This window comes from Podarcis vaucheri, assembly GCF_965113315.1.
Source record: "Podarcis vaucheri genome assembly, chromosome: 2".
NCBI lineage: Eukaryota > Metazoa > Chordata > Lepidosauria > Squamata > Lacertidae > Podarcis > Podarcis vaucheri.
The window spans coordinates 78,415,640-78,437,394 of NC_138760.1; the positions used below are offsets into that span (position 1 = coordinate 78,415,640).

Consider the following 21,755-nt stretch of genomic DNA (forward strand, 5'->3'; position numbering starts at 1 on the left):
CCTTTTAATGTTACAGGAAACCTTTTACAAATACATAGAGTGTTCGAGTGGAAATCAAAATAAGGCATATATATGAAATGAACAGAGAGAGATCGTATTCCATCTCGTAAATTATTTTTATATCTCTTTTTTCCCAAGAGTTTAACCTATTTTGAATTACGTTTGCATAATAGATGGCTGGATTTGTCCATTATTTCTAGGTTTTATCTTTGTAACTTCAGGTGCCACTCCACAGTGGGTGGTATCTGTAGTTTTTGGCCAGAAGGGACTGACTTTGCTTAGTGTTACATATAAACCTGAGCTGGTGATTTGCCTTGCTCCAGACAAACCATGGGCTGCAACCAAGATTTGAGGATTTGGCTGGGGGAGACCAGATTGAGATGGATAATAATAGTAATAATAATTTTATCATTTGTACCTTGCCCATCTGACTGGGTTGCCCCTGGCACACTGGGCAGCTTCCAACAATTATAAAAGCATAATAAAACATCAAACATTAAAAAACCATATACAGGTCTGTCTTCAGATGTCTTCTAAAAGTTGTATAGCTATTTATCTCCTTGAAATCTGATGGAAGGGCATTCCACAGGGTGAGCACCACTACCAAGAAGGCCCTATGCCTAGTTCCCTTCTCACAGTGAGGGAACTGCCAGAGGCCCTCGGAGCTGGATCTCAGTGTCCAGGCTGATTGATGGGGCTGAAGACGCTCCTTCAGGTATACAGGGCCAATGCTGCTTAGAGATTTAAAGGTCAGCACCAACACTTTGAATTGTGCTCAGAACTGTACTGGGAGCTAGTGTAGATCCTTTAAGACGTGTGTTATATGGTCCTGGTAGCTGCTCCCAATCTGCATTCTGGATTAGTTGTAGTTTCTGAGTTACCTTCAAAGGTAGCCCCATGTAGAGCACATTGCAGTGGTCCAAGCAGGAGATAACCAGCACATGTATGATTCTGGATGGATACATTTATTTTATAAAATTATTTCCATAGAGCCTTTCATTTCATAAAAAATCAAAGCAATATGTAACACTAAGCCATAGGTAGTACAATGGCAGCTAAAACAGGAAAGGAGTGGTCATAGTGTCTGCTTGCATGTTTGCTCATTCATGCTAAGCCATGGTTTGGCATAATGTTATACGCAAACTGGGCCATTGAGGAATTGCAAATCAAGAAAAGAAACCATATATGGTTTCTTTTGGGGGAGACAAGGAGTATATCTTGCAATTTTAGAAAAGATTCCGAACAGAAGAAAACCTTCTTTGTGTCTTCTTGACCTCTTAGAGCTAAAACTCAAATGGACCTCCACAAGTGTGTTACATCAGCAGAAAATTATGCAACAGATATGGAAATGGTTTACTCAAGATTAGAACCAAGACATTGCTTGACAAAAGGAAATATTTGTATATGTATGTTTGGGATTACATTGAAAATAGTGCGCCCATTTTTTAATCAACTAGCAGCAGAATAGGGGCAGACACTACTCTTGGCATAGTACTTCCTTGGTATGAAGTAGTGATATCTTATCATCTTAATTCAGTACTCTCCTTGTCTTTGCTTCATGCCACATGGATCAGAACCCAGCTCTTTGGGCCCTACCCCAGGTAAGATAATTATTCAAGTTCAATGTGGAAGTGACTTTGATATTAAAATGGCTCCTGGGGCTGTTGAAGTTTTATAATATTCCCAAGGAAATCTTATACACTTTCATTCCACACAGCCTGCTGGAAAAGATTGAGCAAGAGACTTGGAGAGAGACTGGTGTTTCTTTTGTTACATCAGTTACTCGTCTGATGGAACGTCTCCTTGACTACAGGTAATGTGATTATTTAACTTTCCTGGGTGTTTTATGTTTGTCTGTCTGTCTGACTTCATCTGTGCGATACTCTGCCCGATTGTTTTTTCATGATTTTTGCCTGCAGTTAAGTTTTCTTTTTACTATTGGGGTACTGTTTAATTGCTGGCTAAGCGAGTACCTCTGGAGTGTGGGCATAGTCCAGAGCCTAGCCTTGCTGATAACAAATTCTACCATGTGCAGTAGGGTCATCCTCAAAGAGTGTTACACCAACATCAATGTTCCCTTCAGGCAGTCATAGGGTGGGGACACCCCAATGTCAGTTAAGAACTGGAATTGAAGCCCTGTTGTCCTGACCCAAGGCAAAGAGCCCAGGGGAGGGAGATTGGTTTGGTGGGGTCCCAGGACCAGAGGTCACAAGTCCAAATTTAGTAACAAGAATTCCAAGATGGCATCTGAGCTGTGAAGTTGTTCCAACAAGTTTTCCTGGCTATCCACCAAGTTTTTCAGCAGAGACGGAGATCCCAAGCTACTTACAAGAATACCTGCTGTTATGGCATTTCCTGGTCTGAAGGCAAGTGCTACATCTAGATCAGGCATGGCCAAACTTGGCCCTCCAAATGTCTTGGGACTACAATTCCTGTCATCCCTGACCACTGGTCCTGTTGGCTAGGGATGATGGGAGTTGTAGGCCAAAAACATCTGGAGGGCCAAGTTTGGCCATGCCTAATCTAGAGGGATGCGTCTCTCCATGGGAGATAATGCTGGATGCACCTCCATCTCTAATTCCTCCCACTCTGTCGCATCAGCCCACACCCTGGAGTCCCCTCCACCTCCCAGGTGGAAAGCAGCTTCCACGCTCTGACAGCCTACCACCAGTACAGGTGGAGGAGAGGAAGTCTCTGGGACTCCTGCTTCAACTTCAGTCAGGCGCATCCAGAGGCAGAAGGGTTGCTCCCATCACTTGGCCTCTACTCTGTTTTCTCATCACCCTCTCTCTCTCACATTCATCATCCTGTTCCTATAGTGCCTACCACCCCTGGTTTGAAGCATGGCAAGAGCTATGCTAATTCTTCTTCAGTTGTGGTGCTGTGGGCAGGGTGGGTACTTATATATTCTGAGTGGAGGAGCTGATTACCTCCTGGGGAAGAAGCCTAGATATCTGGTCTCTGTCCCCCTTCTCAGCCCCTCCATTCATCCAACAGTTCATTGTGGCTTATTTGCTGATCTATTGTCATTTCTAATTGATGCCATAAAAAGGTTAGTCCATAACAAGGCAAGAAGTTGTCACTTTTTAGTATTTTCTACAATAGCTGGTTCTTTATTGTATTAAATGAATACTCTTATAATCTTTTAAACAAGAACAAAAAAAATACTGGAGAACACAATGAAGTTTTTCATTTCTCCTGAAGCAATGCCTTGCCATTTCAGAGTACTTTATGAACATGGCACTATCTTGGAGCCATTCATTCTGAAGCTAGAAGGCATGGGTAGGGTTAGTGTCTGAATTCGTGATCACCTGAGAACCCTGTGTTGACTGCCTTGAGTTCTTTCATGGAAGGAAGGAAGGATATGAATGTAATAAGTTAATAATAATAAAATTAATTTATTTTTAGGTTGTATATCTCCCAGCTCTCCCTTGTCTTAAACTTTATCCGTTTTTCCCAAACATAAATTTTGAAATATGACTGTTGTCTTTTTTTAGGGACTGTATGAAAGGAGATGAAACAGAGAACAAGAAAATTGGTTGCACTGTTAACCTTATGGTGAGTTTTATTTTGCTTTTGTTGTTCATTCTAAAATAATTCTTTTTTCAGGTTTTAAAGTAGCAATGCAGAAACTTGCTGAATTATCCAGCAGAGAATTACTGAAGAGCAACTACCTGACTTGGTTTCAAAAAATAAATAAGATTGCTTCAGTGTAATGTTCAGGTGGTTGTGTGAAACTACTGACATAGACTAGTTAATATGTACTTTGCATGTGAAGCTTTCTTGAGAAAGTGAATGTCACATTTGACTTTAAATGATTTTGAGCCAGTAGTAGTCACAAGATTAATTCTTACTTATCAATTGCTGGTGCTTCTTTGATTCCCGCCAGAGAAATGTGATTAGAGATTTTTGGATCTAGAACCACAAAACAGATTTTCTCTGGAATGTTTTGGTTTACATTCAGAAAATGTTGCCATGCTCTCCCAGGGCATGTGCTTGAATCACTTGTTCATAGTCATGGAATTAGCGCTTCTGCAAATCAAATGCCTAGGCGAAAAGTAACTCACACGTGCTAGGACTGGGGTTGCCAATGTGGTACCCTCCAGATGTTGGTGGACTACAACTTCCATCATCTCTAGCCAGTGTAACCAATGATGAGGGATGATGGGAGTTGCAACATCTGGAGGGCCATCATGTTGGCTACATCTGCCTAGGATTTCCTTCTGTGACCCTGCCTCTAAGCTGCCAGAGAGCAGGCTGGTCATAGATTAGAGGCCCATATAAGGTGCATGCAACAAAAATACCTTATGATCCTTGATGGAAGTGTAACAAAAGTGTAATTAGAAAAATAGCATTTACTGGCTTATTAGGAATTTGTTGATCCTTGCAAATCTCTTGCCCACTCACTCCCCTGCTCAAGTATACTATATGAGTCCCATTGTAACATCCTTAATGCCCTAGCTTAGAATCTATGGTAAAAACCTGAGTCTTCACCATGCCTTCACGTTTTGGAAGAAGCAACGCAATGGGAATAATTTAGTTTTTACACTGAGCTAAGATTAGCATTTAATCCCCTGAAAATTGTAAATCTTAGAGTACTTTTTCAATGAAACTTCAGTTCAGATATAACACTACACCATGATTTAGCATTATGAGAACACGTCACAGCAGGCCTTGGGCTTGCACGTGCTCTCTTTCTATTAGAGGTTACCAACCATAACCGCTTCCCAAAGTGTCTAGCAGAGTTTCCCTGGCTGTAGTCGACAAGAACTGTAGTCACATTCGAATGCGCAGTCAAGAATTACTTTATGCAAGCATTTGGTTATACAAGCATTTTCTTTTACTACTATCTACAAACTATTTACAGTCCTCCTTCCTCTCTTCATCATGGTATACTTTCAGTCTAGTAGTAAACAGTCCTGATACTGCAAACTCATAGTATCAGCAGCACACTTTACCATACATCCAAACTAACTATAAGCATGCATACTAACAGCATATGTGTGCTCTCCTCGTGCCTCAAATTGCAAACTCAACTTCCTCCTTTTAATTGCATCTCCAGCTGACACCAATTAAGTCTGGAGTGCCACTCCCACACATTGAAGAAACTTCTGGAATGCTTTATAAAGTTTCCAGGAACTATTAATCTGTTTCGTGAAGAATTTATTCCTAACACTTCCTGTGCAGCAGAAGGACACTGAAAACAACTGAAAACATCCACTTTTAGTTTTGAATGATTAGCAGTTTTTCATCACATCTGAACTAGGTAAACTGGTTAATTTTAGCAGTGGTTAGTTTGAACAAACCAGGATCATGCCTTGATTTTCAATCCTTTGTACAGTTACAGTAAATCACAGTGTATCAAGTTCAAACTTAACTATGGATTATTCAAAACTGAAAGTGGGAAGGTGTTGGTGTTCTCCCCTAATTCCTGAAAGTAGATTATATGGTGGGAGGACTGGCACATAAGCTCAACGCCCACCAAGCTAAAACATGGCATAGCACTGTGTTGCCAGAGTGATAACTGCTTAGATCTCTAAAGATATACTAAACAATGAAAGTGGTTTTCTGATTTTTTTTAATTTCCATTAGAACTTTTATAAATCTGAAATTAATAAGGAAGAAATGTATATTCGCTACATCCACAAGTTGTGTGATATGCACTTGCAGGCTGAAAACTACACAGGTAAGTATGGAAGGAAGCTTTCTTCAAATATTCTCTATTGTCATCTTTAAATATGTATTTTAAATCCTTTGTGGTTTAATTGCACTTAGAAAAGAAGTTAAGTAATATTGTAAATTGCAAATATTTAAATCAAGCCTTGGTCACATGGCATATGCATATAATAACATGCTACTGTTACTTGAACAACATCACAGTGACCAGTATTAACTTTTCTTACTATAGCAGATCCTGTATGAGTGAGTAAGGGAGTTAAAATCAAAAGTGTACAGCATGTGTATTGTGTTTTCAAAGGGTGCTTTGATGGCTTTGGAAAATGCCACAGTTCTGAATTTCTGTAAGCACTTTTGAACTGATTGTCCTTTTCATTCATTTAAATCACCGTCGTATCTACATAAAAACATGTAGCACAGAAGTAAGCAATATGTTCAACAATGAGCACCATTTGTACGGATCCTGCTAATTTAATACTATATTTAGTTTCTTAAATAATTGAGAATGGTGAAGATTTCATAACTTTAATCAAGATAAATAAATGATAACAATATGAAAAAGCAAGAGATAAATAAGGCAAGACGTGATTTATATTAGTTCAAGACTTACGTGTTAATTTGGGAGTTAATTACTTTCATGACAATGAGTTCACTGATTCACATTTCTTAGAGTCAAGCTCTCTGATGTGCTGAGGATTAGAATTTTTTACTGAACTTGTTTTCTTGCAGTGGTCATGATCACGTGCATAATATTGTGTTTGAACTGAAATGCATTTGAATATTTTTGTTCACTGTTTATTCCTTTGCTATTTTGACAGAGGCTGCCTTTACATTGCTCTTATACTGTGAGCTGCTTCAGTGGGAAGAGAGGCCTCTTCGGGAGTTCCTGCACTACCCGTCTCAGACAGAGTGGCAGCGTAAAGAAAACCTTTGCCGAAAAATTATCCACTATTTTAATAAAGGGAAGGTATGCAAAAAATTATGCTATTTTTTCTGTAGCTTCACTGTTAACTTTGGCCTATGGATAGAAGTAGATGGTATAGAAATTCCTGACTCTCCCCCCCCCCTTTTGTGTGTGTGTCTATATTAAATCCTTGGGGTCACAAACTATTAAAGTTTTCAACTCTTGAGTTGTAAGTCTTGTCTGTCTGAAAATCCAACTCGGCCTGAGTTTTTCGCTTTCCTGTTTCAGAGCTGGGAATTCGGAATCCCATTGTGCAGAGAGCTTGCTATTCAATATGAAAGCTTATATGATTATCAAAGCCTCAGCTGGATTCGGGTAGGTGGAAATTATATTGATTTGTATTTAATAATTTAACAGTAAGCAAGATTGCACTCTAATGTTCAGGTGATTTAAATGAAAAGTACTTGCACACAGCATCTTTCCTATGAAAAAACAGGGTCCTCTATAGATTTATATTCCTAGTATACGTGACTAATAATTTTGGTGTTTCACAGGATCATAGTTTACTTCTTAATGTGTTTTGAAAATCTTTGATGGACAGCACCAAATGATACCAAAGTGTTTTCAGACGGTTATTCCTGTTGTAACAATAATTGCACTTCCAGTATGTTTTTTTTTAATTTCCATTCACAGAAAATGGAAGCTACCTATTATGATAATATAATGGAACAGCAACGGTTGGAGCCTGAATTTTTCAGAGTTGGCTTTTATGGAAGGAAATTTCCCTTCTTCCTTCGGGTAAGCCCATTCAACATTTGCATTAATGTATGAATTATACTTGCAATTTACAAATAAAGGAGTTTTGTGTACAATTGATTCTTATTTATTTGTTGACAAGTAGGAAATATCTGCTAGGTTTTTGTTCAGTTTAGTATCAAAGCAGATTGCTGTTTGCTTTAATGCAGCAGTAAAGAACAGGTTTTCACAATCAAAGTGTTGGGGGAGGGGGAGCACTTGCATACAGAGCTTTATCCTGTGAACTGCCCTGAGACCTACAGGTGTAGGGCAGTATATTATTTATTTATTTATTTATTTATTTATTTATTTAATGTGGACTTATGCCTAGAAAGCAGCACAAAAGGAAGTCTGAATGAGTCTTTAGTTGACCCTGAACTGTATATTATATTTTATTGTTGATGCTGTTATGTTGTTTAACATTATTATACGTAACTTAACCTGAGATGAGTTATGATTAGGACCAGACTTGAAATCCTTTAAATAAAACAATAGCATTTAAACATTTTTTTCTGGATCTTTGGTTTACCATAACGTCACACAAGAGTATTATTTTCAATTAATTTTCTGTTACCTACAATGAAAAGAAAGCTAAGATGGCATAGTAGGGATGTATTGGCTTCCACACTTCTTTCTTTCCTTTGTAGAACAAAGAGTATGTTTGCCGAGGCCATGACTATGAGAGATTGGAGGCCTTCCAACAAAGAATGCTCAGTGAATTCCCACAAGCCATTGCAATGCAGCACCCAAACCACCCAGATGACAGCATCTTGCAATGTGATGCCCAGTGTATCCTTTATCAAAGTTTATGATGTTAATAAAGCAGCTACAAATAGACATCTGAATGTTGATCTTGTTCACTGTTTCCCTTTTAGATGTTGACAAAAATTAAGCACAGAAGTGTTTCTTTTCATCATCATTGAATGAAAATCAAAGATAGTAATTGTTAATTGAGTTGTGTGAGCACTAGATTACAGAGGAGCATTCCTGTGAAATGAGGGACACCCATAAAGCTGGACTGCTACCTTTGTCAACTTTCCCCTAGTTCATGATGAAATTAAAAAATAAATAAAGGTTGTCACATGCATTACCCTATCTTCATTCAGGTACACAAAGCAACAACAAGTTCTTCTTGATGAGGAATAGTTTTAGAAAACAGCGTAGATGTGTGCTCTGTGATATTACTGTAATATTAAAAACAAATTAGAGATGAGGTAAGGAGTTCAGAGCATAACATGAACAGCAATTCGCAGTTCCAGTTAAGAAACCGGCTGCCAGATTAGTGTCATAATATGCAGGACCCAAACTGAAATTGTTTAATTGCAAGATAGTTAATGTCTTTAAATAATTTTAAAAAGCAATACCTCCTTTTGATTTTCCAGCTTTTTGCAGCCCCATGTTCCTTAATGGAGCCACTAATTCCTCTGCTTTGAAGCACCAAGGCATGGAAGAAAATGGATCTTGAATTTCATATAATATTGGCCTAGATAACTTGGTAATGCTACATTAACAGCAATCACATGTTACAGATTTACATAACTGCTAAAATGATGTGATTCAAACAGCTATATAAATGAGTGAAACTTTATTCCTTAAAGCCACAGGAGACCACAATATAAATATAAGAAACAAACAGTAATTTTGACATATTCAACAGCTGCATGAATTTCCATCATAGAAAGTTGCTGGCAATTGGGCCTTCCCTACATCGTAAGATATAAGCATCACTTTAAAATATATTTTAAAGGATATGCAACAAGGGTCTGTAATTTGTATCTGCTGCTAGTGTCATAAATGAGACTTACCTGGATGCTCTTGTTTGGTGCCTATGTGTTTGTTAGTTTTTTTCTTTGACTGGACTGTGTTGCAGATTTGCAGATCTATGCAGTGACTCCCATTCCAGATAATATTGATGTGCTGCAAATGGACCGTGTCCCTGATCGCATAAAGAGCTTTTATAGAGTTAACAACATCAGGAAGTTCCGCTATGACAGACCTTTCCATAAAGGCCCAAAAGACAAGGAAAATGAATTTAAGGTTGAATGCTTTGTAATACGGCAACATTGTTTTCATACCGGATGCATTAACCCCTATATGAAGCACTTGCTAAATCTAAATGAGTCATATGTCAAAAAGAATATTAAGAAAAAACTTTGGAAGTTGATAAAAACAAATAATTCAATCCTATGCATGACTTATTGGAAATAAACCTTGTTGAACTACATGAAGTAGACATGCATGGAATTGTGCTTTAAATGATTCAAAATGTACTAAAGTATATTCATGAGTATACGTCTGTGTTCTGCAGAAGAAACATAATCCATGTTGTGTTCTCCAGCCTGTGTACTGTTCTCCCCTGCATAACAGAATTCCACCTTTTCTTGGAAGCAATCTAAATAGGAGCTTTTAAAGTGGCTAATAAAAATAGGCCCAGGAGCAGCTGCTTGAAACACTAAAAAACTAAAGGTTTCATACTGTTGTTTTTTTTTTTAAAAAAAGGAGCATTGGAATGGAATGGTTTTTTATGTTTTCCTCCAGTATATTAAACTGCTTAAACCATGGACTTTATTGAGTCCGGTATGTTAAGAATATTGTATGCTTGGGAATCACTTTTCCCCTCAGTTGTTTCATCCTTCATCCTCCCTTCTTGTGAGTGACCAAACAAATGTGGAAGTCTTCCATTAACTATCATTTCCCAATTTTGGTTGAACCACCTGATATTAATCTTAAAAATTAAGCCACAACATGAAGTTAGTTTAATACCCTGAAACCATTAACCATGGTTTTCTGGTTTCCAGAAAAAACAGGAAACTATAATTAATGGAAGACTGCCTGGTTTGTTTGCCAACTTGCAGAAAGGGTGGAGTGAAAAAGTTGCATAGGCAGCCAAAATGTTCATTTATTCCCCAGTTTGTTGAGCTGAGATATGATTGTCTGAATGTGGCCAATGGATTTTGCATTTTCTATATATTGTTATGTTTCTTGCTTTGCAGAGTTTATGGATTGAACGCACAACTCTAACCCTGACTCACAGTTTACCTGGCATCTCTCGGTGGTTTGAAGTGGAGAGAAGAGAACTGGTAACATGTATTATATATACTTAAGGAGTGAATGGCTAGCTAAAATGAAAAGAATGAGCAACTTTCTGCCTATTGGCATCTCTATGGGTTAAACATGTATGTTATATCTCTTACTGCTACAATAAGAATAGCGGTACCAAGCGTTCAAAGAGGGCCTGTCAGCTGTTCACAGTCAGTATGTTAGATATTGTAGTGGCTGGACAACTGGTTTAAACACCCATGCTGCAATCAGTGACATATGTCAGATGGATGTGTAATGGACTTTGAAGTGGTTAATATGGGGAGGATGAACTTAACTGCTCAGTTTGCAGTCCACCTTTGGTTCTGCTCTCCACGCAACACACAAGAGACTTAGCACAAGAGACAGTAGCTCTCTACTGCTCTCATACATGAGACGATACTAGCTTCTGGGGAGCTGTGTGGCACTCTCAGCCCTAAGGCCTGTACCAAGAGAAGGACCCTGCCCAGGGCTCCACCAAGAAAGAGAAACTAAAACATGCAGGCTTTTAACAAAACATTACAGTACAGGAATGTTGATGGTATTGAAGTGGACTCTGCTGTCTTGCAGGTTGAAGTCAGCCCTTTGGAAAATGCCATTCAAGTAGTGGAGAACAAAAACCAGGAGCTAAGGACGCTGATAAGCCAGTACCAACACAAGCAGATGCATGGGAATATCAACCTGCTCAGTATGTGCCTGAATGGAGTAATTGATGCTGCTGTGAATGGTGGCATAGCACGCTATCAGGAGGTAAATGGAGGTTGACTCTGTTTTGTTTTGTTGTTAGCAGCTCTTCGCAGTACCATTTTTTTTTCAGTTGCATTGAATTTTAAAATATGAAAGAGCATAAGAAATTGTGTCCAATTTTCTTTATAAGATGGAATTTTATTAAAATTGTGCCTAACTGTTGGTCTACATTCTGATCTAGACAGCCACAAACATTTTATGTTGGGGGTGTGAACATTCTGCATAAGCAAGTGGTCATAATGTAAAATACTGAAAATACTGAATTTTAGGAAGCTAATATAGTAAGTGATGCCTTAGAAAGCCCTGAAATTCATTCCCTTATTAATGCTGAACATTTATTCTCTCTCTCTCTATATATATATATATATGAATTGTCTTTGTCTTCACTAAATTCACTAAGCCTAAGCAAAAGCATAGGCTTAAAGGGACTTCTGCTCTACAGTTTGGTTGGCAGATACTAGTTAAAAATGTATGTTGCTAAAAGTACATTTATAGAATATGTTGACCTACATTTCTGGGTCATCTGCGCCATGCAGACCCAAGAAACACACTTCACCTTTTATATTATTAATTTCCGATGTTTCTCATTTCCCACAGCTGCTGAAGATAAACAAATAACAGAAAGTATAAAAAATTCAAGACATGGTCTAAGAGTGATGCAGTGATTATGTTAGGTCAGGTTTATTTTAAGGTCCTGGAAAGGTCTTCCCAGCACTACTCAACAACAATTACTTTGTATAAGAAGGGATTGTTTTTGCTATTCATCTGCACTGTTGAGTTCTGAACCCATGCTCCTAAGGGGGATTGCACGAACAGCATAACAACTACTTTTTTGTTTTCTGTTATGCTAATATAAGAAGAGAAGACAAAGTATGAAACGGTAGAAAAGGGAAGTAGGAAAGCGGCGGCGGGGGGGAGAACAGAGAAAATAGGAAGGCAACCACACATGGTAAAATATTTTAAATGGGTCCCGTGTTGCAGGTAGAGGTGAATCCCAAGTCTGAAAATGAATTGCCTAGGCCATTAAAATGGTGCTGTGACTGCATGTATATTCTAGAATACTAGAGGAGTTTAAGTAAATGGTGTTTCTATGTTTCTTGGTGATAGAGCACCCTATGTTTCTATTAGGGTCTTTTCTTTTCTTTTCTTTTCTTTTCTTTTCTTTTCTTTCTTGTGGTTATTAAGAAACTTTTTATTGAATTTCTAAATGGAAAAAAAATGTCTTCTTTCCCCAGGCTTTCTTCGATAGAGATTATATTACTACTCACCCAGGAGATGCAGAAAAAATCACGCAGCTGAAAGAGCTGATGCATGAACAGGTATCCTCGGACTTTTAAAGATGAAGGAATAGTATTGTAATAACATTTTATTTCCTCAACGATATATCCAGTAACAGAGATTCCATAGGCTTAGGCTACAATGCTTACACTACTTAATTTGGGAATAAACCCCACTGAATTCAATAGGACTTACTTCTCAGTACACATGATTACTATTGCACTCTAATTCAGCGTTTAAGATGAAGAAGTTTACATTGTGCTCAATGTAAATTTGTCTTCTAAGACTTTTTTCCAGGACTTAACATTTCACTGACCTAAAATGAAAAGAGAAACCTAAGTTAGTCTACAGGTAGATTCTGAATACACCCGTTTCCATGTAAAATATTTAAAAGTGAAAATTCTGTTAATTTCAGTCATTTTTCCTTCCTTCACTCCATTAAAGTATTTTATCCAAACTAGGGCAAATTTTAAAAATTTTCATGATCAGTGTCTTGTCTACATTGCTCCCACAATCTTACTTTATGTAAAAGCTTAACACGGTAGTGGCCTTTTGTAATTATTTTCACTGGCGGAACACTAGTTCCAAAGCGGTCGGTGTGATGATTAGAACTGGATGCCTACCCTAGGTGTTAATTCAAGGAAAATAAATAAGTCTATCTTGGTGGAAGGATTGTGGTTCAGTGGCAGAGCACTTGATTGACATGTGTGGTGTGACACAGGTTGAATCCCAATCATCTCCGTTTAATAGAATCTGAGAAGAGCACACCCGCCTAGTCTGATACCCTGGGGGTATAACCACTTTTTTTCTCTTTCCTGTAATTATTTCTTCTCTGTGTAAGTTAAGCTCAAACAAGGAGCTTTACTACATAACAGAAACCGGATTTAACAATTACAGTGTTTTTAAAAAGAAACTGGAACAAGCAGGAAGAGGATCAGATTTCCTCTTAGCTTAGCGTTTCCTGCTTTTAGCAGTAGGCAGAGACAACTTCCATGTGGATGTATCCTGACTCCCACATAGAAACACCCTTTAGGTGCGTGCCAGTGGAACCCTCTAGCTAGCAGTCAGATACTTGGGGAATTTTTTAACTCATTATCGCTCACCAGAGCCTAAGTTAGCTTTCATGTATGCTTGTACACAAAGTTCTTTCTTTCTTTCTTTCTTTCTTTCTTTCTTTCTTTCTTTCTCTCTCTCTTTCTCTCTCTCTCTCTCTCTCTCTCACTAGTTACAGTGTATGTGAAAATCACACAGCACTGAAAGTGCCTGGATCCTTGTGGTCTACAAAATTGGTCTGGCAAAGTTTGGACACCTTACCCTGTTTGAGAAAAGAGACCATAGTGCTAGATGGTGTTATGTGAAATGTTATGATTAATTTTATACTGCCTTTTGGCTTAAAAAAAAAAAAAAGCCCCCATGGTGGATCACGAAGGATAATAAAAAGATAATTAAAGGAAAAAAGGGGGATCCAACTTAGAAAAATGTAAAACAAAATTGTAAGTATTGATGAAGCTGTTCTTCTGATTTTGAAAAACTTCATTGATACCTGCCAGTTCTCTTGGTCTAGCTTAGGGTTGCCATATTTCAAAAAGTGAAAATCCAGACACAAAATTGTTGAGATCTTGATTTTTTGCATGATCTCAACAACAACAAAAATTGAGCTATTTTAAATGGAATTTGCCAAAATCTACCCTTCCAACACTGTTTCTGACAGCTGAATCCCAGCTATGTCAAGGGAATTCTGGATGTATGGCAACTCTAGTCTAGCCACAACTGCCATCACTTCAAGTTCACATTCTTGCTATTATGACATTTGCAGGAAGAGATGGCCAGGAATCATATGAGTGGTTGTTAGGCAATCAACTACATGCTCTCTAATGTGTCATGCTATAATCTGAAAATAGATTTAGTGAGCATGGATGATTTAGCTAAACTAAGCTACAAGTATTTAGAGACAGTTACCCTTCAGTGAATGAGTGGTATATAGAACAGGCTTTGATTTTATTTTTAATAGGTACATATATTAGGAGTGGGTCTTGCAGTACATGAGAAATTTGTACATCCAGAGATGCGCCCTCTACATAAGAAACTAATTGACCAGTTCCAGATGATGCGATCCAGTTTGTACCATGTAAGTAGATAAACACTTTTCTTTGTTTGTTTGTTTTTTCTTTTTTTACAGTTCACAGCAGTATTTTGAATTCTTCCATTATGGCATAGACATGTGAACTGGAAAATGAATTCTTCAGCAAAGATAAATTAGATATCCAGAAAAATATCAGGAAATGAACATCTGGATTTTTCATTTGTCTAGTCATTGCTCATATCATTCGAAGCACATATGATCTTTTAAAATGGGTACAAAAAACTACACATTGCTTGAAATGTTATGATTAGGGATCTTTTAATCTGAGGGTGCAATTTGAACATAAAGCCTCAAGGAAAATTTGCTTGAAGAAGGTTATTTTAAATTGGAAATTGCCACAAGGGGAAAGGATAAAAGCCCCTCTTCCCCTGTACTAGTTTTTCATCTTCAAATTGCAATCACAGCAACTGTATTTTGGGGTTTTTTACTCCCTGAAAAGAAAAACAGCACAGTACATAATGTATAGTTCTGCCTTCAGTTGCTTGCTTAAAATAGGATATAAATAAATGTGTGCTTTTAAGCATTACTTAAGGGCAGAGTACACAGTAAGAGAAGTAAATAATGTAGTGTTAGAAATCCATTTTGTATAAAAGCCTACATCAAAGCTAGACATGTGTACTTCACATCTTTCTGATTTGGGAACCATTACCAACTAAATCTTTTGCATGTTATTGTCTGTATATTGATGGTTCATTATTAATGATGACAAAATTATTAGCAATAATGATACATAGAAAAAGTCTCATCGATTGCATTTGCTAAGATATGAGTGAGGCTTATGGCATACAACTCCTTTCCTCCTCCCTTTGCACAAGCCAGCAACAGATCAGAAAAATCTTCAGTTAACTATCATTTCCCATTTCGTCCAGAGTGGAACCAACCAGGATATTAAGCCATGGGCTACACTTGCACATTATGCTAAATTGTTGCTTAGTAGTACTATGTGTTTGAGCAGGAAGGAACCTGAGTGAAGCCTCAGAATTTTACAGAATGTCAGCTTTCACAGAACAGTGGTTTAAAACAAATTTCTGGCCACCTTCTAAGCAAGCGTACTTCATACCAGGGATTATGAAGCTGCTTTGTAACTAATCAGAGTTTGTTTTAAACCACAGTCTCTGGTTCGTACATACCGTATTTTTCCATCTATAAGACGCCCCCATGTATAAGGACACTCCCCTATTTTGGGAGACTCAATTTTAAGAAAATGAGGGGAGATGGCCCAAAGTTGTTGAGCCTTTCCCCCATGCAGCTGCATGCGGGAAACACTCGCTAGATCATTTCCCGCTCGCTGCTGCATCGGGGGAAGTTGTGCTCCCGCCAACCAGCTGGCTAGCAGGCACGCCACTTCTCCCCACCCCACCATGCCACTATCCGTGTGTATTGGATGACTCCAGTTTTTTGACACGGTTTTTGAGTCAAAAAACCTCATCTAATACACGGGAAAATACGGTAATACCAGGCCAGGATTCTGTGATATTGAAAGCAGATGCTGGTTGTATAGGGACAGACAACAAGAAGGGTAACAGGTAACGTTCTAGCTCATGTAGATAGTACTAGCTATGGTTTATGAAAGGGCTGTGTGAAGGACCATAAGGCACAATCCTATTAGCTTATTATTAAGGCAACATATGACCATCTGAATGTACTTTACAGGAGTTGCCTGCTTTGGATAAACTGAGTCCAGCCTGCTCAGGAGCGAGCACACCACGCAGCAATATGCTTGTATCACATAGTCCAATGAGTCCAGAGAGTATCAAACTGGTGCATCGCCACAGGTATTTATCTATCTAAGAAAGGTCTTTCTATACTAAGGTTACCAGATTTTTTTCAATGAATCCGGGAACACTTTTCAACTTCAATGAATTTTGTATGGGGACTGATTTGTGTATCTGGAGACTGTCCCCGGGAAATGTGGACGTCTGGTAAGCTTATTCTATACCAGTCTTTTCAACTGATGTCTAAAGCATAGTAGCTCATGTAGCTACTGTGTATAGATTCTGGGAGGTGCTTTAGGTCTACTCAAAGTTATAGGAATAAATAAAACCCACTTTTATATTAACTTATCTGGGCAATGAATCATTTGTGAAAGGGTGATCATTCTTTGTTGGTCTTTAATACGCTTTAGCAGCTAATATGTAAAGGACTTGAAACAACTTCAAAATTCAGGGGATGCCTACCTAAGAGAAACATGGAAGTATGAAAACAAGCTAAAATCCACTCAGTTGAAATTGTGTGGTGGAAATGTTTTTCGTTCTTCAAGCAATTTTAATTTCTAAACCTTAAGTATTGTGGTGGAAATGATTTTATGAGAATGGTTATAAAAGGCTCCATTCTTTGCTGCTTCAGCTGTTAAAATTTGCTAACCTTTCTCCTGCTTCTTTGCCACCAATTTTTCATTTAATAAAAGGTTGCAATATCCAGTATTAGCTGATACAGAAACTGCTAATGGCGGTAGTGTTATCTGAAAAAGTATTTTTAAAACCATCAAAATTTGGTTGCAGACTTGTTTTACAGTTTTATCAGTTGCCTCTTCATCCTGCCCAAAGCAGGGGTCCTGGAAATGTGGCTGTAGCCATGGAATTCATAGTAAGATACTGTTATGGCATCATTTTGTATCAAATGTATTTTTAATGCAGATACAAAACTATGCATTAAAAAACATACAATATAAATAGTGGTTGATGAACACTTGACTATCCCTCAAAATGCAGATGATTTCCCCAAATATTTACAAATCCAAAACAGCAGAATTTGTGTGGGTCAGAGAGCTCACTAGTTCCATGTGCATCTTAAATTGATGCAACTATGAAAAAGTATGACAATTGGACATTAAATTATACATTAGTGCTTACTGAGTTTGTATACGTTTACTGTCTTCTTTATTTATTTTAGGTGATTGTCGTTTTTCTTCTCTGCTGTTGAAAGCTATTTCGAACAAATGGTAGAAAAGCAGGATATAAATATTTTACAGAAATAAATATTTGAATAGATAGAAGAGACACAGGAACAACCACTTAGGTCAACGTGAATTTATGATTTGACTTCTGGCACTAAAAAAATAAGTGGTTTCTCTGATATGTTCTAACATTTCTTGACAAATGGCTAACTTGCTCTGCGGCTGGGCAAAATGTGAAAGTCCTTGTTTAATATAATGATGAGCCTTATCTAACTTAAAATGTACAGATACAGAAAGGCTTGTCTGTGCACGTTACATCAATATGTTTTGAGGTACCGAAACAGTAGCTTCCAGTGAACGAGATGCAATTACTCTGCGTTTTTTAAATAAGTATTTCTGATTAAAACAAAATATTATTTTATCTTACTGTTCTCTGTTCTCCGTAGCCCATTGAATATGCTGGGCACAGTCCGACACTCGTCATCTTCTCTTTCTTCCCATACATCAAGTGAAACAGGGAATCTGGTTATTCTAACAGACAGTTCTGTCGGAGAAACAACAGAGGATATGTACCACATGCAGGTACGACTGTAACTCATCAGGAATATGCAGTGTTAAAGATAATTTTAGGATGCATTTAAGCAGGGCCGTCTTAAGCATATGCGGTGCCGGGATGCAAAGGCCCGCCTGGTGTCCCCCCCCCTCCCCGGTTGCCTAGTCCCAGGCATGCAGGAGGGCAGAGCCAGCCAGTCACCTCAGTGTCTCACTGGCTCAGTCGCCTCCGAACTCGCAGCGCAGAGCTGCCCGCAGCAGAAGAGCCCTCCGTGGTGCTCCGACCGACGGGCGGGCTCTTCCCCAGACACAACTCTCAGGCCCCGGACTCTTGGCCTGGCGCTCCTGAGAGCCCGGCGCTGGGTGCCCCATACTCCTAGCGCCTATGGGTAAGACGGCCCTGCATTTAAGATCTCGGTCAATACTGGGATCTACTCAGTACCTGTAGACATTGCTAGAATAATATAGTGCCTTACAGACTGAGGAAATCAAATCTTACCTCTGTCATGAACGCACTTGCTGGCTTTAGGCAAGTCACCCTCTCTCAGCCTTCCTCCCACATCTACAACATGAGAATAATAACAACACTCATTTCCTTACAAGGTTGGTATGAAAATAATATGAAACACCTGACACACTCAGAAATACTTCAAAATGCTAGGTATTTTATTATTGAATTATATTTAAGTTTACTTAGACAATTTTTAATGTTAGCTGGGTGAAAACCCCATTATACTAGTGAGAGCACTTGCACTGGCTTCCACTGGGTGGGATGTGTTGGTTGAATCCTGCCCTAAGAATCTAATCACAAATATCTGTTTTTTCTTTCCTAGGCCAGTCCTTCCACCTCAAGCCTGAGCTCTACCCATTCCGCACCATCCCAGATGATTAACTCTGCACCTCCTAGCGCACGGGGTAAGAAGGAGCCACTTAGATAGAAACATGCAAGGTTCTACAAATTGCTATGATGTTTGCCCTTTAAAATTCTAGATTGTACATTGAATTGCTTCCTTGCTTAAAATAAGCGATAGCTTCATTATTGCAACAATGAATTATTCAAGACTGTCTTCTACAATGTCCCAATTAAGTGTGTCATCTTTTCAGAACAGTTTGGTATACTTTCTCTCTGGTATAAAATTTATTTTAAGACAATTTAACTGTGTGTTTCCAATGGGCTCCCCAAGAATTGAACCCATTCACTTAAATCCATTCTGCTGCTTGTACGAGTTGTTTCAATTATAAAGCAAACAGTGTGAAAAACAACACTGAAAAAAGCAACCACATGAGGACAAAGGTAGATACCAGGCAGGTCTCAAAGGAAAAGAAATCAGGATGAAAAAACATAGCATATAAAATCTTACTTGGAACAAGGTGTACTAAATTTGCCTTCTTTGCCTGAGTTACAAATGAAGAAAGGGAGAGAAAAAATGTTTGAAATAGCTTTCACTCCCTAGTATTTCCTTTTTCTAAAAGACACTATGCAAAGTTGGTTGTTTCTTCTCTTCACAAGTCACAGGAACTCTCCGAACCCCCAGCTGTGGCCTCTCTAGAACTGGGTACCAAATTATTGCTTAGAGACTCTCAAACCAAATTGCACTGCTGTGTATGCTGCAGAACAACAGAACTTCCCTATCCACTTATTTTTGGTGAACCCATTTCTGTAGAATATACTTGGCAGTAGTGTTACAATGGAAGAACCAATATCTCAGTAGTAGAAGACATACTTTTTTGTGCAAAAGGTTGTTTTTAACACTTGACTGGAAGCTGCTCAGAGTGGCTGGGGAAGTTCAGCCAGATGGGCGGCGTATAAATAAATTATTATTATTATTATTATTATTAATTATCATCATCATCTCTGGTAGGGAGAGGGGAGAAGGGGACTCAGTGTGGAACACATGTTTTACATGCTGAAGGTGCAAGATTAAATCCATGACTTCTCCAATTAAAAATTATTCTCAAGATGTAGGGCTGGAAAATATTGTCTGCCAGAGGCCCTGGAAAGTTAGTCAATCAGAATAGACTACACTGGGCTAGATAGATGGGTGATACGACTCAGCATACTGCAGCTTTATATACAGCAAAAAAGATGGTGCAGAGACAGCTGGGGAGCTTCATATGTTCATTGAAGTCTTTTTCATTATTGTATCTGTTGCACTAAGCTGAAGAGCATAGTACTGTATATAAGTACAAATATTTTTCTAATTACCAAAGTTGGCGGGAAAACAGTTGTGATCAAAGCTGAATAAAGAAGGTAAAGGTGGTGACCATTGTCAGGAAAATGGTTATGTGATTGTACTGCTTTAGGGTCAACTGTGTCTGCTAATTGTATCTCTATGAAGTATGCACTTTGGGGAGTGCATCATTTCACAGTACTCATAGTATCTGTGATACTGTGGATATCCAGCTTTCTGAGCTGCCATTTGACTTCTCAACAGCATTTCCTGCATCTAGACTCTCTACCAGTGCTTAGAGATAAATGAGGTGATGTATGTTAAAGGACAACCAATTAATAAGTAAACATCATTTCCTGTTAGCAAATATATATTTGAACAAGCACTGTCATATCTACATGTGATTTCTGGTTTTGACTGTTTCTGATCATTTTGGAAAACTTCATTTATTCTTGGACAGATTTCTTAAACTAATTGAATTAATTTTCTTAAATTAATGGAGAAGTTTTTGGAATTCCATGAATCGCACACTAGAAAAGGAAAGCCCCAAATCTTCTTGTGAATTATTGATTTAATTGTTGTGAAACTTCCAACGGGGATGAAATTGTTTTTGCAGAAAATAAGCCTGGTGGTATTGAAAATAACATGGGATTTATTTATTTGCGTACATTTCCCCCCCATTTTAATAAGTTTTATTCTATGGAAATGAGAGATTGACAAGCATTGGCGCTAAAGCAAGCTGCAGTGCAAAATTCACATGCCTGGCTCTGCCAATATGCTTCAATCCTTTTTTATGTTTATTTATATTCTTTTTAATTTAGTGCTGATGAAAGGTGCTGGATTGACAACACTGGAGGCTGAAGCCCTCTATTTATCCACAGAACAGATACAGCACGGGCGGCAGCAGTGCAGGCTTCCCCACACTGCCCCCACCAATGTGCCTCATCTCTGTCCTGGAGGAACCACCTCTAGAGGTGAGAGGATAGATTGGTCTCCATGACCCATACAGCCCTTGGCCTTTCTGTTCAGATTGCCAACAGAGTTACCAGCTTGTAGTGGCAAACTTAGACACCCTTCAGCCAGGAAGTGCACCAAGTTCATCATTGTGTTTCACTGCAGCTATTTGGCAGTGGTAGGTTCCACACCAATGTGAGGAGTTGTACTGGAACCTCGATTTACTGAATGATGACTAACTTGCACTCTTCAGGGTTCAAAGCTTGTCTTAGAAATGAAAAAAGAGTTGCCCAAACTTTTTAGCAGCTTTGATTTCAGTCAATAGTCTGATTTCCAGCTAAACCTCCTATATTCTTATCCATGAGCTGAGATCTAACTTAACTGAGATGCAGCTACAATTTGAATATCTAGTAAGCCTCCCATTCATATGGCTCTGATTTTTGTTTTGTTTTTATAGATAAACTATTGGATAATATAGCAAAGCTTGTTTTGTTCACAATGAACATTAAAACTCAAATATAGTTAACACAAAAAGTAAATATAATCAGCTGAAATGTCTCA

The 21,755-nt window shown here is 38.3% G+C and overlaps 1 protein-coding gene across 1 annotated transcript in view; it reads left to right on the forward strand.

Annotated features, from left to right (window-relative positions):
• DOCK3 (dedicator of cytokinesis 3) overlaps positions 1–21,755 on the forward strand; it is a 141,913-nt gene that overhangs the window by 100,237 nt on the left and 19,921 nt on the right. The window contains exons 32-47 of the mRNA XM_082212079.1: positions 1,575–1,601; positions 1,718–1,813; positions 3,498–3,558; positions 5,593–5,686; positions 6,495–6,643; positions 6,869–6,955; positions 7,274–7,378; positions 8,023–8,164; positions 9,246–9,412; positions 10,369–10,455; positions 11,024–11,203; positions 12,436–12,519; positions 14,490–14,606; positions 16,275–16,396; positions 17,964–18,099; positions 18,903–18,984. Coding sequence (XP_082068205.1) covers positions 1,575–1,601; positions 1,718–1,813; positions 3,498–3,558; positions 5,593–5,686; positions 6,495–6,643; positions 6,869–6,955; positions 7,274–7,378; positions 8,023–8,164; positions 9,246–9,412; positions 10,369–10,455; positions 11,024–11,203; positions 12,436–12,519; positions 14,490–14,606; positions 16,275–16,396; positions 17,964–18,099; positions 18,903–18,984 — 1,736 coding nt within the window. The remainder of the gene's footprint in view (positions 1–1,574; positions 1,602–1,717; positions 1,814–3,497; positions 3,559–5,592; positions 5,687–6,494; positions 6,644–6,868; positions 6,956–7,273; positions 7,379–8,022; positions 8,165–9,245; positions 9,413–10,368; positions 10,456–11,023; positions 11,204–12,435; positions 12,520–14,489; positions 14,607–16,274; positions 16,397–17,963; positions 18,100–18,902; positions 18,985–21,755) is intronic.